General features: G+C 34.4%; 2 protein-coding genes across 2 annotated transcripts; one reads left to right on the top strand and one right to left on the bottom strand. All coding sequences in view use genetic code 12, as the record gives it.

Moving 5' to 3' along the window:
* Positions 1–1391: 1391 nt before the first annotated feature.
* RJT21DRAFT_120199 (uncharacterized protein) lies at positions 1392–1604 on the top strand (the record flags this gene model as incomplete). Its single annotated transcript, XM_064881648.1, has 1 exon — positions 1392–1604. The coding sequence occupies one exon, from the start codon at positions 1392–1394 to the stop codon at positions 1602–1604; it is 213 nt and encodes a 70-aa protein (XP_064738423.1).
* Positions 1605–14119: 12515 nt separating this feature from the next.
* Positions 14120–14402, bottom strand: RJT21DRAFT_1119 (uncharacterized protein; the record flags this gene model as incomplete). The annotated part of the gene is made up of 2 exons (XM_064880042.1): positions 14120–14270; positions 14386–14402. 2 exons carry the CDS (start codon positions 14400–14402, stop codon positions 14120–14122), a joined length of 168 nt encoding a protein of 55 aa, XP_064738422.1.
* Positions 14403–16078: the final 1676 nt, after the last annotated feature.

Raw genomic sequence — 16078 nt, 5'->3', positions numbered from 1 at the left:
TGTTTCATAAGGTATTAGATAGCAGCAGACCAACGGAATTTAGTTTTTTAAAATGTTGGTGCGATTATTATAAGGAAAAGGTTAAGCTTGATTGATACATTATTTCGTTAATTTACCTGTGGGTTGGAGATCAATAACAGTTATATGGTACTGTTCGAAATTACAGTACAACGTTCGTAGGAACGGAGGCTACCAGCAGGACACCATTAGCTTGGTTGTCAGTTTTTTAAAGTCATTTTCAGTCATTGTTATATGGACTTAGTGCAATGTAATAGGAAGTATTTATACGGTTGCAGACTCCTATTATGGAATGCCTGAAGACAAGATTGCTCTTCACGAATAGGGATATTAGAGAATATGCCCTTAAGAAGTAGGCTAGAGATACTTCAGGATTCAATTTTTTGGCTAGTCATAGTACCATCAAATTTTGACACCCTACTTAACAGCACTGTAGATGTGGCTCTGGGTGGTTGATGGGTACTATGTTGTAGGACTAGTAGCAGATCAGCTGTCAATTACCAATATTGAACTGATATTTGGGCAACCCTGTGGCTGAATATACCTTTTGTTGGTAGCAAGGTTTGATTATTCAGTCAGTGTTTTTCTAATGTAACACCATGTTTATTTGTGTACTTGAGATTATTCCATTGGAAGGAGGTGCTCTCCATGTGATGGAATCTCCGGCCATTGACTACATATGTTCGAGGGTAGTATGGCAGCACAGCACTTAGTGGTTGGTTACAATTTGTTGACATAAGGTCATCATTTGCTACTGTTTAGAATGTAGCGGTGCTTATTTAGCACATATTTGGTGCTGATTTAGCACATGTTTGGCATATATTTGGTGCCTGTTTGGTGCATATTTGGCACAGGTTTGGTGCATGTTTGGCACGTATTTGATGTATATTTGGCACCAGAATATAAATGACTCTCGTCGTGTTTGGCGAGCAACCCATTTATAAAGCTGCAGGTAGGCAATTATGGACATCATGATGTATTATATTGCTTTTTCGCTTTTCCTACTTGCAATGATAAATATATTGGCAATCCTACTATTTTCTCTGCGGGTGATTATTAGAACGATGTTTCTACCCTAATTATAGTTTTCTGGTAAGCTTCATTCTCAAGGTTTCTTTAGCTTAAGGGAGGATGATATTAGGGATAAGTGTGCGATGGGATATACAATGTGATTGGTTATATCATCGACAATAGAAACATTAAAGAACTAATGGATGCGGAACTCGACTAAAATTGTGAGATTAACAAGCGAGAATTAAAATTGCCTATTAAGTATAAATTCAAATTTCAAAGAATGAATGAAGACTTGAAATTTAAAACATGAAATGGTCATGGACGTGAACTAGACCATAGAATCGTAATTCAACAAATATATGCACAATATACCCTGTATATTTAATCTGAAGATGAGATATAAGAAATACAGGACGTGTATAAGAATTTTAGTAACAGCAGAACAAGAGGTACAAGAGGTACAAGAGGTACAAGAGGTACAAGAGGTACAAGAGGTACAAGAGGTACAAGAGGTACAAGAGGTACAAGAAGTACAAGAAGTACAAGAGGTACAAGAAATACAAGAAGTATAGGAAGCCTAAGAGATTAATTTAGTGTAGTCCGGATAAAAGATGAGAAACAATATTAGGATCCTTGGAAGATTACAATACTCTTTTTATAAGTAATGGCGGTGGTCTTTTATGACCTGATGGTTGAAATAACATATTGAAATAGAAAAGAACTGTCAAAGGAATTGAGATTAAATCAGAGTAACTTGATCTGTGAAAAAGGATTGACAATAATGTCTGTAGTAGATCAATATTAAACAGTCAATAGGTAATACCACAATGACTTGAAGCTAGGGTTAAAAAAAAAAAAAAAAAAAAAAAAAAAGGAATATAATAGCAGCCTTTTGGAATGAAATCCAACAATACGGAAAAGATGAAGAATTTCCGAAATATGAAATTCAGGGAGGATGTTACTCCAGAATATTAACAGATGTTATGGAATCCAAAACCATATATTAATGCAGATGGGATAGGACACAGTATGATTGAAGGATAGAGAAATTAACCTTTATTAGATTCAAACAAAATATGAATTAAGGGAGGATGTTGATATGTTTGGTATTTCATATTTAGTTGTGATTGGTAGCGCATATGCTATATGCAGGTTATGCCAAGAATGCATGTGCTATGCAGGATCGACATGAATATAAAAGTCACCTCCTTCTAGGTGAGGCGATTTAGAATAAATATAACTTCTTTTTATAAGTTAAGCAATATGGATATAAAATGAATATATACTACCAAGTATAGATTTACTAGCTTGTAGAGTAATGTAGGCCTGTAGACACATATCTATCCAACAGTTGCAAAGTATATAAGTCCACTAGTTTCTTGGCCATTAAAACGGCAGAAAACATTTTCTCCAAGCATTTCCCAATCGTCAGCAGTGGGAGAACCAAAACCGTACTTTCTAATGAGTCTAGCAGCAGCTGTAAAATCAATGTTACCATACTCCTCACAAATTGAAAGGTAAGCGGTATCACCTGAATAACCTCTGTATTCCTTCCAAATGGTGTCAGATATGGTCAAGGATAGAACATGATTAAGCATTCCTACAACACTACTCTTCAATCTATTAACATCCGTAGGACCAACTTCTTCAGTAAATTGAAAAAAGTCATTTCCATGAATTAAGAAACCTGAGATCCCAAGTTGATTGAAGACGTCAACGAAACTGCTCTTCCAGGTGTAGAAGTTTTCAAGTCCTTTCAACTTGACTTGCACGCTGGCAGAAGCAGGGCTCATAACTTGTCGTTCGGTCCTCAATCTTACAATGAGATCATCAATGTCTTGTACATTTAGAGTTAAAGATTCCATAGTTAATGTTTCTTAAACAAAATACTTATATTATCATAGTTACTATATAAAACCTATATAATTATCTATAGGGATATTAGAGGTCTATTTATACCTCTGAGTTCACACACATGTGTTGTAACAACAACTCTAATAACACATTATTAGAGTACCCCCTTTCTATTGTTACAACCCCCCTTTTATTGTTACAACCATTTGTAGCAAGTTACAACACTCTACCTGTCTTCACAACCATTGTAGCTTACAAACATGTTGCAACACTGATACATTCAAAAGGAGTCATGGATCTTTATTAAGAGTACACTGCTGTTTTGCCATCGATATTCGTATCTGACCAATCATGGTGTATCAAAACCAGCTTCAAACATAAAAGCATCCATGCTCAGCAATTCGACCAGTTCGTTACTTTATAAACGATCCCAAAAATACTAATCATGTAAATCAAATCATCTAATTATTTGCTTCTGATGTCATATAATCATTTCCTAAGACAATTTAATCAAACTATTGTTACTTCTTTAATTTTTGACTATTTCTCTGTTAATATAGTTAGATAAGATCATGTTACTTAAACCAAAAATTGATTACTAATATTTCATCAAAGTACACATTCAACAACCTCTCAACTTAACGTATCATGTATAACCTAACATTAACAATAGTACCGACAACTTATTCAATACAATAACATCATCAAAATTCCTACTACTTTCATCAGAATCGTCAAACTTCACTGTAACTTATCTCGTTCACTGGCCTTTTCTTACTAGAACTTGAACGAATAAGACCAAGACACTTATCAGGGCTCATAACTTGTTGGATAGATATGTGTCTACAGGCCTACATTACTCTACAAGCTAGTAAATCTATACTTGGTAGTATATATTCATTTTATATCCATATTGCTTAACTTATAAAAAGAAGTTATATTTATTCTAAATCGCCTCACCTAGAAGGAGGTGACTTTTATATTCATGTCGATCCTGCATAGCACATGCATTCTTGGCATAACCTGCATATAGCATATGCGCTACCAATCACAACTAAATATGAAATACCAAACATATCAACATAAACATGTAAGCATGATTGAAATCTCCTGTGGGTAAATGTGGTAATATAATCTAAATTTCTCTCATCAACAAGCATTGCATTTTAGCTTCACTAAACACTTAAACACACAAATGAAAAGATAATGTTAGGAATCAGACTTCATTTACAGGGTCAAAGTGATAATGAAAGGAGAATGGCATATATTATTGAATTATTTGATTAGGAATAAATACACAGTAGTCTACAGCTTGTCCATAAGTTATTGAATTGTTTTATTCCCAGGAAACAGTTCAGGAGCAGCGTCTAGATTGTATATCGTCGTTTGGTGCAAAATGCATGTAGGATGAAGGCTTTGGATTGAGGGAACTGAGTTTTTCATGAGCAAAGTCTGAGTTGGCGATAATATTGGCCAAACTATAAGAAAGTTTTGTGGGTGACTTTAATATCGCGCTATTTAGATTTATTCAGTCTATGGAAGTATCTTGACACTGACATGGAGTCTATCGCATTAAGAAAACAAGATATTAGTTGAAGGAGACGCATAATGCAATGGTTGTGTGACATTATTGTTGATACAGATAAAATAGGACATTCAGTGTCATTTATAGATGATGTTGCAACATGTTTGTGAGCTACAATGGTTGTAAAAACAGAAAGAAGGTTGTGACTTGCTACAAATTGTTGTAACTTGTTACAGACAGATGGTTTTATCAATAAAAGGAGGGGTTGTAAAAATAGAAAGGGGGTACTCTAATAATTTGTTATTAGAGTTGTTGTTACAACACATGTGTGTGGAACTCAGAGGTATAAGTAGACTTCTAATATCCCTATGTATAATTTATGTAGGATTTATATAGTAACTATGATAATATAATGTTGATATGTTTGGTATTTCATATTTAGTTGTGATTGGTAGCGCATATGCTATATGCAGGTTATGCCAAGAATGCATGTGCTATGCAGGATCGACATGAATATAAAAGTCACCTCCTTCTAGGTGAGGCGATTTAGAATAAATATAACTTCTTTTTATAAGTTAAGCAATATGGATATAAAATGAATATATACTACCAAGTATAGATTTACTAGCTTGTAGAGTAATGTAGGCCTGTAGACACATATCTATCCAACAAGTTATGAGCCCTGATAAGTGTCTTGGTCTTATTCGTTCAAGTTCTAGTAAGAAAAGGCCAGTGAACGAGATAAGTTACAGTGAAGTTTGACGATTCTGATGAAAGTAGTAGGAATTTTGATGATGTTATTGTATTGAATAAGTTGTCGGTACTATTGTTAATGTTAGGTTATACATGATACGTTAAGTTGAGAGGTTGTTGAATGTGTACTTTGATGAAATATTAGTAATCAATTTTTGGTTTAAGTAACATGATCTTATCTAACTATATTAACAGAGAAATAGTCAAAAATTAAAGAAGTAACAATAGTTTGATTAAATTGTCTTAGGAAATGATTATATGACATCAGAAGCAAATAATTAGATGATTTGATTGTTGGATAGATATGTGTCTACAGGCCTACATTACTCTACAAGCTAGTAAATCTATACTTGGTAGTATATATTCATTTTATATCCATATTGCTTAACTTATAAAAAGAAGTTATATTTATTCTAAATCGCCTCACCTAGAAGGAGGTGACTTTTATATTCATGTCGATCCTGCATAGCACATGCATTCTTGGCATAACCTGCATATAGCATATGCGCTACCAATCACAACTAAATATGAAATACCAAACATATCAACATCCTCCCTTAATTCATATTTTGTTTGAATCTAATAAAGGTTAATTTCTCTATCCTTCAATCATACTGTGTCCTATCCCATCTGCATTAATATATGGTTTTGGATTCCATAACATCTGTTAATATTCTGGAGTAACATCCTCCCTGAATTTCATATTTCGGAAATTCTTCATCTTTTCCGTATTGTTGGATTTCATTCCAAAAGGCTGCTATTATATTCCTTTTTTTTTTTTTTTTTTTTTTTTTTTAACCCTAGCTTCAAGTCATTGTGGTATTACCTATTGACTGTTTAATATTGATCTACTACAGACATTATTGTCAATCCTTTTTCACAGATCAAGTTACTCTGATTTAATCTCAATTCCTTTGACAGTTCTTTTCTATTTCAATATGTTATTTCAACCATCAGGTCATAAAAGACCACCGCCATTACTTATAAAAAGAGTATTGTAATCTTCCAAGGATCCTAATATTGTTTCTCATCTTTTATCCGGACTACACTAAATTAATCTCTTAGGCTTCCTATACTTCTTGTATTTCTTGTACCTCTTGTACTTCTTGTACTTCTTGTACCTCTTGTACCTCTTGTACCTCTTGTACCTCTTGTACCTCTTGTACCTCTTGTACCTCTTGTACCTCTTGTACCTCTTGTTCTGCTGTTACTAAAATTCTTATACACGTCCTGTATTTCTTATATCTCATCTTCAGATTAAATATACAGGGTATATTGTGCATATATTTGTTGAATTACGATTCTATGGTCTAGTTCACGTCCATGACCATTTCATGTTTTAAATTTCAAGTCTTCATTCATTCTTTGAAATTTGAATTTATACTTAATAGGCAATTTTAATTCTCGCTTGTTAATCTCACAATTTTAGTCGAGTTCCGCATCCATTAGTTCTTTAATGTTTCTATTGTCGATGATATAACCAATCACATTGTATATCCCATCGCACACTTATCCCTAATATCATCCTCCCTTAAGCTAAAGAAACCTTGAGAATGAAGCTTACCAGAAAACTATAATTAGGGTAGAAACATCGTTCTAATAATCACCCGCAGAGAAAATAGTAGGATTGCCAATATATTTATCATTGCAAGTAGGAAAAGCGAAAAAGCAATATAATACATCATGATGTCCATAATTGCCTACCTGCAGCTTTATAAATGGGTTGCTCGCCAAACACGACGAGAGTCATTTATATTCTGGTGCCAAATATACATCAAATACGTGCCAAACATGCACCAAACCTGTGCCAAATATGCACCAAACAGGCACCAAATATATGCCAAACATGTGCTAAATCAGCACCAAATATGTGCTAAATAAGCACCGCTACATTCTAAACAGTAGCAAATGATGACCTTATGTCAACAAATTGTAACCAACCACTAAGTGCTGTGCTGCCATACTACCCTCGAACATATGTAGTCAATGGCCGGAGATTCCATCACATGGAGAGCACCTCCTTCCAATGGAATAATCTCAAGTACACAAATAAACATGGTGTTACATTAGAAAAACACTGACTGAATAATCAAACCTTGCTACCAACAAAAGGTATATTCAGCCACAGGGTTGCCCAAATATCAGTTCAATATTGGTAATTGACAGCTGATCTGCTACTAGTCCTACAACATAGTACCCATCAACCACCCAGAGCCACATCTACAGTGCTGTTAAGTAGGGTGTCAAAATTTGATGGTACTATGACTAGCCAAAAAATTGAATCCTGAAGTATCTCTAGCCTACTTCTTAAGGGCATATTCTCTAATATCCCTATTCGTGAAGAGCAATCTTGTCTTCAGGCATTCCATAATAGGAGTCTGCAACCGTATAAATACTTCCTATTACATTGCACTAAGTCCATATAACAATGACTGAAAATGACTTTAAAAAACTGACAACCAAGCTAATGGTGTCCTGCTGGTAGCCTCCGTTCCTACGAACGTTGTACTGTAATTTCGAACAGTACCATATAACTGTTATTGATCTCCAACCCACAGGTAAATTAACGAAATAATGTATCAATCAAGCTTAACCTTTTCCTTATAATAATCGCACCAACATTTTAAAAAACTAAATTCCGTTGGTCTGCTGCTATCTAATACCTTATGAAACATAACGAAGGCAACGAGAATAGGGTTTGCGATGATATTCAAATGATAAAATCACGAAAGGAACTTGATCGGCGTACTTCAAATTAGATAGATCGAAAAATAATAAAATAACCACTAACAAAAATTCCGGACTAAGGAAACGTCCGTCAAAATACGTATATCAATAACTCTCAACGGTTTCTTTGCCAACTCTTGAACATCTGCAATCGTCTGCAAGGGTGTCAAATTTGACAAAAATAAAAACCAAATTCAAACATGTAACCATATCTGTGTCGCAGCACATGGTATATCTAACTGTGACCATTGTCTTCTCAAGACTGTCGGATGAAGGTCCCACGGCATTCGCATAATACAATATGTACATATGCCGACTTCATCTGGTCATTTTCTTCAGCATATGCGTCTCACTTACCGTAACATATGCTGAAAACTCTATCAACCTTATTTGCCAAGATCTTCAATTCTTGTGCTTCTTCTAGGAGCAAATTAACAATATCGTCGTGAGCAACTGTTGGATAGATATGTGTCTACAGGCCTACATTACTCTACAAGCTAGTAAATCTATACTTGGTAGTATATATTCATTTTATATCCATATTGCTTAACTTATAAAAAGAAGTTATATTTATTCTAAATCGCCTCACCTAGAAGGAGGTGACTTTTATATTCATGTCGATCCTGCATAGCACATGCATTCTTGGCATAACCTGCATATAGCATATGCGCTACCAATCACAACTAAATATGAAATACCAAACATATCAACATCCTCCCTTAATTCATATTTTGTTTGAATCTAATAAAGGTTAATTTCTCTATCCTTCAATCATACTGTGTCCTATCCCATCTGCATTAATATATGGTTTTGGATTCCATAACATCTGTTAATATTCTGGAGTAACATCCTCCCTGAATTTCATATTTCGGAAATTCTTCATCTTTTCCGTATTGTTGGATTTCATTCCAAAAGGCTGCTATTATATTCCTTTTTTTTTTTTTTTTTTTTTTTTTTTAACCCTAGCTTCAAGTCATTGTGGTATTACCTATTGACTGTTTAATATTGATCTACTACAGACATTATTGTCAATCCTTTTTCACAGATCAAGTTACTCTGATTTAATCTCAATTCCTTTGACAGTTCTTTTCTATTTCAATATGTTATTTCAACCATCAGGTCATAAAAGACCACCGCCATTACTTATAAAAAGAGTATTGTAATCTTCCAAGGATCCTAATATTGTTTCTCATCTTTTATCCGGACTACACTAAATTAATCTCTTAGGCTTCCTATACTTCTTGTATTTCTTGTACCTCTTGTACTTCTTGTACTTCTTGTACCTCTTGTACCTCTTGTACCTCTTGTACCTCTTGTACCTCTTGTACCTCTTGTACCTCTTGTACCTCTTGTACCTCTTGTTCTGCTGTTACTAAAATTCTTATACACGTCCTGTATTTCTTATATCTCATCTTCAGATTAAATATACAGGGTATATTGTGCATATATTTGTTGAATTACGATTCTATGGTCTAGTTCACGTCCATGACCATTTCATGTTTTAAATTTCAAGTCTTCATTCATTCTTTGAAATTTGAATTTATACTTAATAGGCAATTTTAATTCTCGCTTGTTAATCTCACAATTTTAGTCGAGTTCCGCATCCATTAGTTCTTTAATGTTTCTATTGTCGATGATATAACCAATCACATTGTATATCCCATCGCACACTTATCCCTAATATCATCCTCCCTTAAGCTAAAGAAACCTTGAGAATGAAGCTTACCAGAAAACTATAATTAGGGTAGAAACATCGTTCTAATAATCACCCGCAGAGAAAATAGTAGGATTGCCAATATATTTATCATTGCAAGTAGGAAAAGCGAAAAAGCAATATAATACATCATGATGTCCATAATTGCCTACCTGCAGCTTTATAAATGGGTTGCTCGCCAAACACGACGAGAGTCATTTATATTCTGGTGCCAAATATACATCAAATACGTGCCAAACATGCACCAAACCTGTGCCAAATATGCACCAAACAGGCACCAAATATATGCCAAACATGTGCTAAATCAGCACCAAATATGTGCTAAATAAGCACCGCTACATTCTAAACAGTAGCAAATGATGACCTTATGTCAACAAATTGTAACCAACCACTAAGTGCTGTGCTGCCATACTACCCTCGAACATATGTAGTCAATGGCCGGAGATTCCATCACATGGAGAGCACCTCCTTCCAATGGAATAATCTCAAGTACACAAATAAACATGGTGTTACATTAGAAAAACACTGACTGAATAATCAAACCTTGCTACCAACAAAAGGTATATTCAGCCACAGGGTTGCCCAAATATCAGTTCAATATTGGTAATTGACAGCTGATCTGCTACTAGTCCTACAACATAGTACCCATCAACCACCCAGAGCCACATCTACAGTGCTGTTAAGTAGGGTGTCAAAATTTGATGGTACTATGACTAGCCAAAAAATTGAATCCTGAAGTATCTCTAGCCTACTTCTTAAGGGCATATTCTCTAATATCCCTATTCGTGAAGAGCAATCTTGTCTTCAGGCATTCCATAATAGGAGTCTGCAACCGTATAAATACTTCCTATTACATTGCACTAAGTCCATATAACAATGACTGAAAATGACTTTAAAAAACTGACAACCAAGCTAATGGTGTCCTGCTGGTAGCCTCCGTTCCTACGAACGTTGTACTGTAATTTCGAACAGTACCATATAACTGTTATTGATCTCCAACCCACAGGTAAATTAACGAAATAATGTATCAATCAAGCTTAACCTTTTCCTTATAATAATCGCACCAACATTTTAAAAAACTAAATTCCGTTGGTCTGCTGCTATCTAATACCTTATGAAACATAACGAAGGCAACGAGAATAGGGTTTGCGATGATATTCAAATGATAAAATCACGAAAGGAACTTGATCGGCGTACTTCAAATTAGATAGATCGAAAAATAATAAAATAACCACTAACAAAAATTCCGGACTAAGGAAACGTCCGTCAAAATACGTATATCAATAACTCTCAACGGTTTCTTTGCCAACTCTTGAACATCTGCAATCGTCTGCAAGGGTGTCAAATTTGACAAAAATAAAAACCAAATTCAAACATGTAACCATATCTGTGTCGCAGCACATGGTATATCTAACTGTGACCATTGTCTTCTCAAGACTGTCGGATGAAGGTCCCACGGCATTCGCATAATACAATATGTACATATGCCGACTTCATCTGGTCATTTTCTTCAGCATATGCGTCTCACTTACCGTAACATATGCTGAAAACTCTATCAACCTTATTTGCCAAGATCTTCAATTCTTGTGCTTCTTCTAGGAGCAAATTAACAATATCGTCGTGAGCAACCTTCGGGCTTTGTATAATACACTTCCCGTTTTATAATGACGCATTCAATAATTGCAAATTGGGAACATTTCCAAGAGCGTCATCTAGAGGCAAATTAACTTGCCATATATATGAGCGTTCTTCGTTGAACCCAGTATCGTGAAACATAAAGTTATACAAACTTCAATCATGTTTCATTCTATTACTGCTGAGTCACGATTGTATAAAAAAAAAATAAATTCTTTTGCCAGACGTTGGTAAAATGTGTTATTAATCTCCAAGGGTTTAGTCCTCCTAAAGAGCTGTCTGATAATCGATCTCAAAATCGTTAACATATCGTGTAATAAAGATTTACCAGAACAAATACTAAAACCACTTCAAGAACTTAAGTAAAATGTCATACCAATACATGATAACATTACATGATTATTGCAACTCATTACTTTCTGAAGAAGGTGCTGTTGATAATTCAAGTGAATACCATAATTCATTTCAAGAACAATTCCAAAAACAAATCTATTCTAAAAGTAATTCCAAAATAATTTCAAAAATAATTATTCTACACTAGAGTAATCCTAACTCTAGATTTCCATTGTGAGCACCAAAGACTGTTTGTTAAAAAATGCCCGTAATGTACCTCTCAAGACTTAAAACACTACCCTCCGTGTTCATATTTAAAACAATAATATATCTCTTATCAAATTATTAGGGTACTATCATCGAGTGACGATTTTAATCAAATCAATCATATGTATTGCCACTTGCTTTCCATATAATCTAAGTTGTACATCCTTTCACGGCATATCATTCTTAACATCTTTCGCTATGCTCACATTAAATAACTTTCTCATCAGCCATTTCAAAAGATAATCGAATATCTCTAATTCTTTTGCTGATACATTCAAAAGGAGTCATGGATCTTTATTAAGAGTACACTGCTGTTTTGCCATCGATATTCGTATCTGACCAATCATGGTGTATCAAAACCAGCTTCAAACATAAAAGCATCCATGCTCAGCAATTCGACCAGTTCGTTACTTTATAAACGATCCCAAAAATACTAATCATGTAAATCAAATCATCTAATTATTTGCTTCTGATGTCATATAATCATTTCCTAAGACAATTTAATCAAACTATTGTTACTTCTTTAATTTTTGACTATTTCTCTGTTAATATAGTTAGATAAGATCATGTTACTTAAACCAAAAATTGATTACTAATATTTCATCAAAGTACACATTCAACAACCTCTCAACTTAACGTATCATGTATAACCTAACATTAACAATAGTACCGACAACTTATTCAATACAATAACATCATCAAAATTCCTACTACTTTCATCAGAATCGTCAAACTTCACTGTAACTTATCTCGTTCACTGGCCTTTTCTTACTAGAACTTGAACGAATAAGACCAAGACACTTATCAGGGCTCATAACTTGTTGGATAGATATGTGTCTACAGGCCTACATTACTCTACAAGCTAGTAAATCTATACTTGGTAGTATATATTCATTTTATATCCATATTGCTTAACTTATAAAAAGAAGTTATATTTATTCTAAATCGCCTCACCTAGAAGGAGGTGACTTTTATATTCATGTCGATCCTGCATAGCACATGCATTCTTGGCATAACCTGCATATAGCATATGCGCTACCAATCACAACTAAATATGAAATACCAAACATATCAACAGCAACCTTCGGGCTTTGTATAATACACTTCCCGTTTTATAATGACGCATTCAATAATTGCAAATTGGGAACATTTCCAAGAGCGTCATCTAGAGGCAAATTAACTTGCCATATATATGAGCGTTCTTCGTTGAACCCAGTATCGTGAAACATAAAGTTATACAAACTTCAATCATGTTTCATTCTATTACTGCTGAGTCACGATTGTATAAAAAAAAAATAAATTCTTTTGCCAGACGTTGGTAAAATGTGTTATTAATCTCCAAGGGTTTAGTCCTCCTAAAGAGCTGTCTGATAATCGATCTCAAAATCGTTAACATATCGTGTAATAAAGATTTACCAGAACAAATACTAAAACCACTTCAAGAACTTAAGTAAAATGTCATACCAATACATGATAACATTACATGATTATTGCAACTCATTACTTTCTGAAGAAGGTGTTGGATAGATATGTGTCTACAGGCCTACATTACTCTACAAGCTAGTAAATCTATACTTGGTAGTATATATTCATTTTATATCCATATTGCTTAACTTATAAAAAGAAGTTATATTTATTCTAAATCGCCTCACCTAGAAGGAGGTGACTTTTATATTCATGTCGATCCTGCATAGCACATGCATTCTTGGCATAACCTGCATATAGCATATGCGCTACCAATCACAACTAAATATGAAATACCAAACATATCAACATCCTCCCTTAATTCATATTTTGTTTGAATCTAATAAAGGTTAATTTCTCTATCCTTCAATCATACTGTGTCCTATCCCATCTGCATTAATATATGGTTTTGGATTCCATAACATCTGTTAATATTCTGGAGTAACATCCTCCCTGAATTTCATATTTCGGAAATTCTTCATCTTTTCCGTATTGTTGGATTTCATTCCAAAAGGCTGCTATTATATTCCTTTTTTTTTTTTTTTTTTTTTTTTTTTTAACCCTAGCTTCAAGTCATTGTGGTATTACCTATTGACTGTTTAATATTGATCTACTACAGACATTATTGTCAATCCTTTTTCACAGATCAAGTTACTCTGATTTAATCTCAATTCCTTTGACAGTTCTTTTCTATTTCAATATGTTATTTCAACCATCAGGTCATAAAAGACCACCGCCATTACTTATAAAAAGAGTATTGTAATCTTCCAAGGATCCTAATATTGTTTCTCATCTTTTATCCGGACTACACTAAATTAATCTCTTAGGCTTCCTATACTTCTTGTATTTCTTGTACCTCTTGTACTTCTTGTACTTCTTGTACCTCTTGTACCTCTTGTACCTCTTGTACCTCTTGTACCTCTTGTACCTCTTGTACCTCTTGTACCTCTTGTACCTCTTGTTCTGCTGTTACTAAAATTCTTATACACGTCCTGTATTTCTTATATCTCATCTTCAGATTAAATATACAGGGTATATTGTGCATATATTTGTTGAATTACGATTCTATGGTCTAGTTCACGTCCATGACCATTTCATGTTTTAAATTTCAAGTCTTCATTCATTCTTTGAAATTTGAATTTATACTTAATAGGCAATTTTAATTCTCGCTTGTTAATCTCACAATTTTAGTCGAGTTCCGCATCCATTAGTTCTTTAATGTTTCTATTGTCGATGATATAACCAATCACATTGTATATCCCATCGCACACTTATCCCTAATATCATCCTCCCTTAAGCTAAAGAAACCTTGAGAATGAAGCTTACCAGAAAACTATAATTAGGGTAGAAACATCGTTCTAATAATCACCCGCAGAGAAAATAGTAGGATTGCCAATATATTTATCATTGCAAGTAGGAAAAGCGAAAAAGCAATATAATACATCATGATGTCCATAATTGCCTACCTGCAGCTTTATAAATGGGTTGCTCGCCAAACACGACGAGAGTCATTTATATTCTGGTGCCAAATATACATCAAATACGTGCCAAACATGCACCAAACCTGTGCCAAATATGCACCAAACAGGCACCAAATATATGCCAAACATGTGCTAAATCAGCACCAAATATGTGCTAAATAAGCACCGCTACATTCTAAACAGTAGCAAATGATGACCTTATGTCAACAAATTGTAACCAACCACTAAGTGCTGTGCTGCCATACTACCCTCGAACATATGTAGTCAATGGCCGGAGATTCCATCACATGGAGAGCACCTCCTTCCAATGGAATAATCTCAAGTACACAAATAAACATGGTGTTACATTAGAAAAACACTGACTGAATAATCAAACCTTGCTACCAACAAAAGGTATATTCAGCCACAGGGTTGCCCAAATATCAGTTCAATATTGGTAATTGACAGCTGATCTGCTACTAGTCCTACAACATAGTACCCATCAACCACCCAGAGCCACATCTACAGTGCTGTTAAGTAGGGTGTCAAAATTTGATGGTACTATGACTAGCCAAAAAATTGAATCCTGAAGTATCTCTAGCCTACTTCTTAAGGGCATATTCTCTAATATCCCTATTCGTGAAGAGCAATCTTGTCTTCAGGCATTCCATAATAGGAGTCTGCAACCGTATAAATACTTCCTATTACATTGCACTAAGTCCATATAACAATGACTGAAAATGACTTTAAAAAACTGACAACCAAGCTAATGGTGTCCTGCTGGTAGCCTCCGTTCCTACGAACGTTGTACTGTAATTTCGAACAGTACCATATAACTGTTATTGATCTCCAACCCACAGGTAAATTAACGAAATAATGTATCAATCAAGCTTAACCTTTTCCTTATAATAATCGCACCAACATTTTAAAAAACTAAATTCCGTTGGTCTGCTGCTATCTAATACCTTATGAAACATAACGAAGGCAACGAGAATAGGGTTTGCGATGATATTCAAATGATAAAATCACGAAAGGAACTTGATCGGCGTACTTCAAATTAGATAGATCGAAAAATAATAAAATAACCACTAACAAAAATTCCGGACTAAGGAAACGTCCGTCAAAATACGTATATCAATAACTCTCAACGGTTTCTTTGCCAACTCTTGAACATCTGCAATCGTCTGCAAGGGTGTCAAATTTGACAAAAATAAAAACCAAATTCAAACATGTAACCATATCTGTGTCGCAGCACATGGTATATCTAACTGTGACCATTGTCTTCTCAAGACTGTCGGATGAAGGTCCCACGGC

The sequence above is a fragment of the Scheffersomyces amazonensis genome, assembly GCF_036850825.1.
Source record: "Scheffersomyces amazonensis strain UFMG-HMD-26.3 chromosome Unknown RJT21scaffold_3, whole genome shotgun sequence".
NCBI classification, from domain to species: Eukaryota; Fungi; Ascomycota; class Pichiomycetes; order Serinales; family Debaryomycetaceae; genus Scheffersomyces; species Scheffersomyces amazonensis.
The sequence above is the reverse complement of the archived record's forward strand: the minus strand, read 5'-3'. Positions and strand labels throughout refer to the sequence as shown.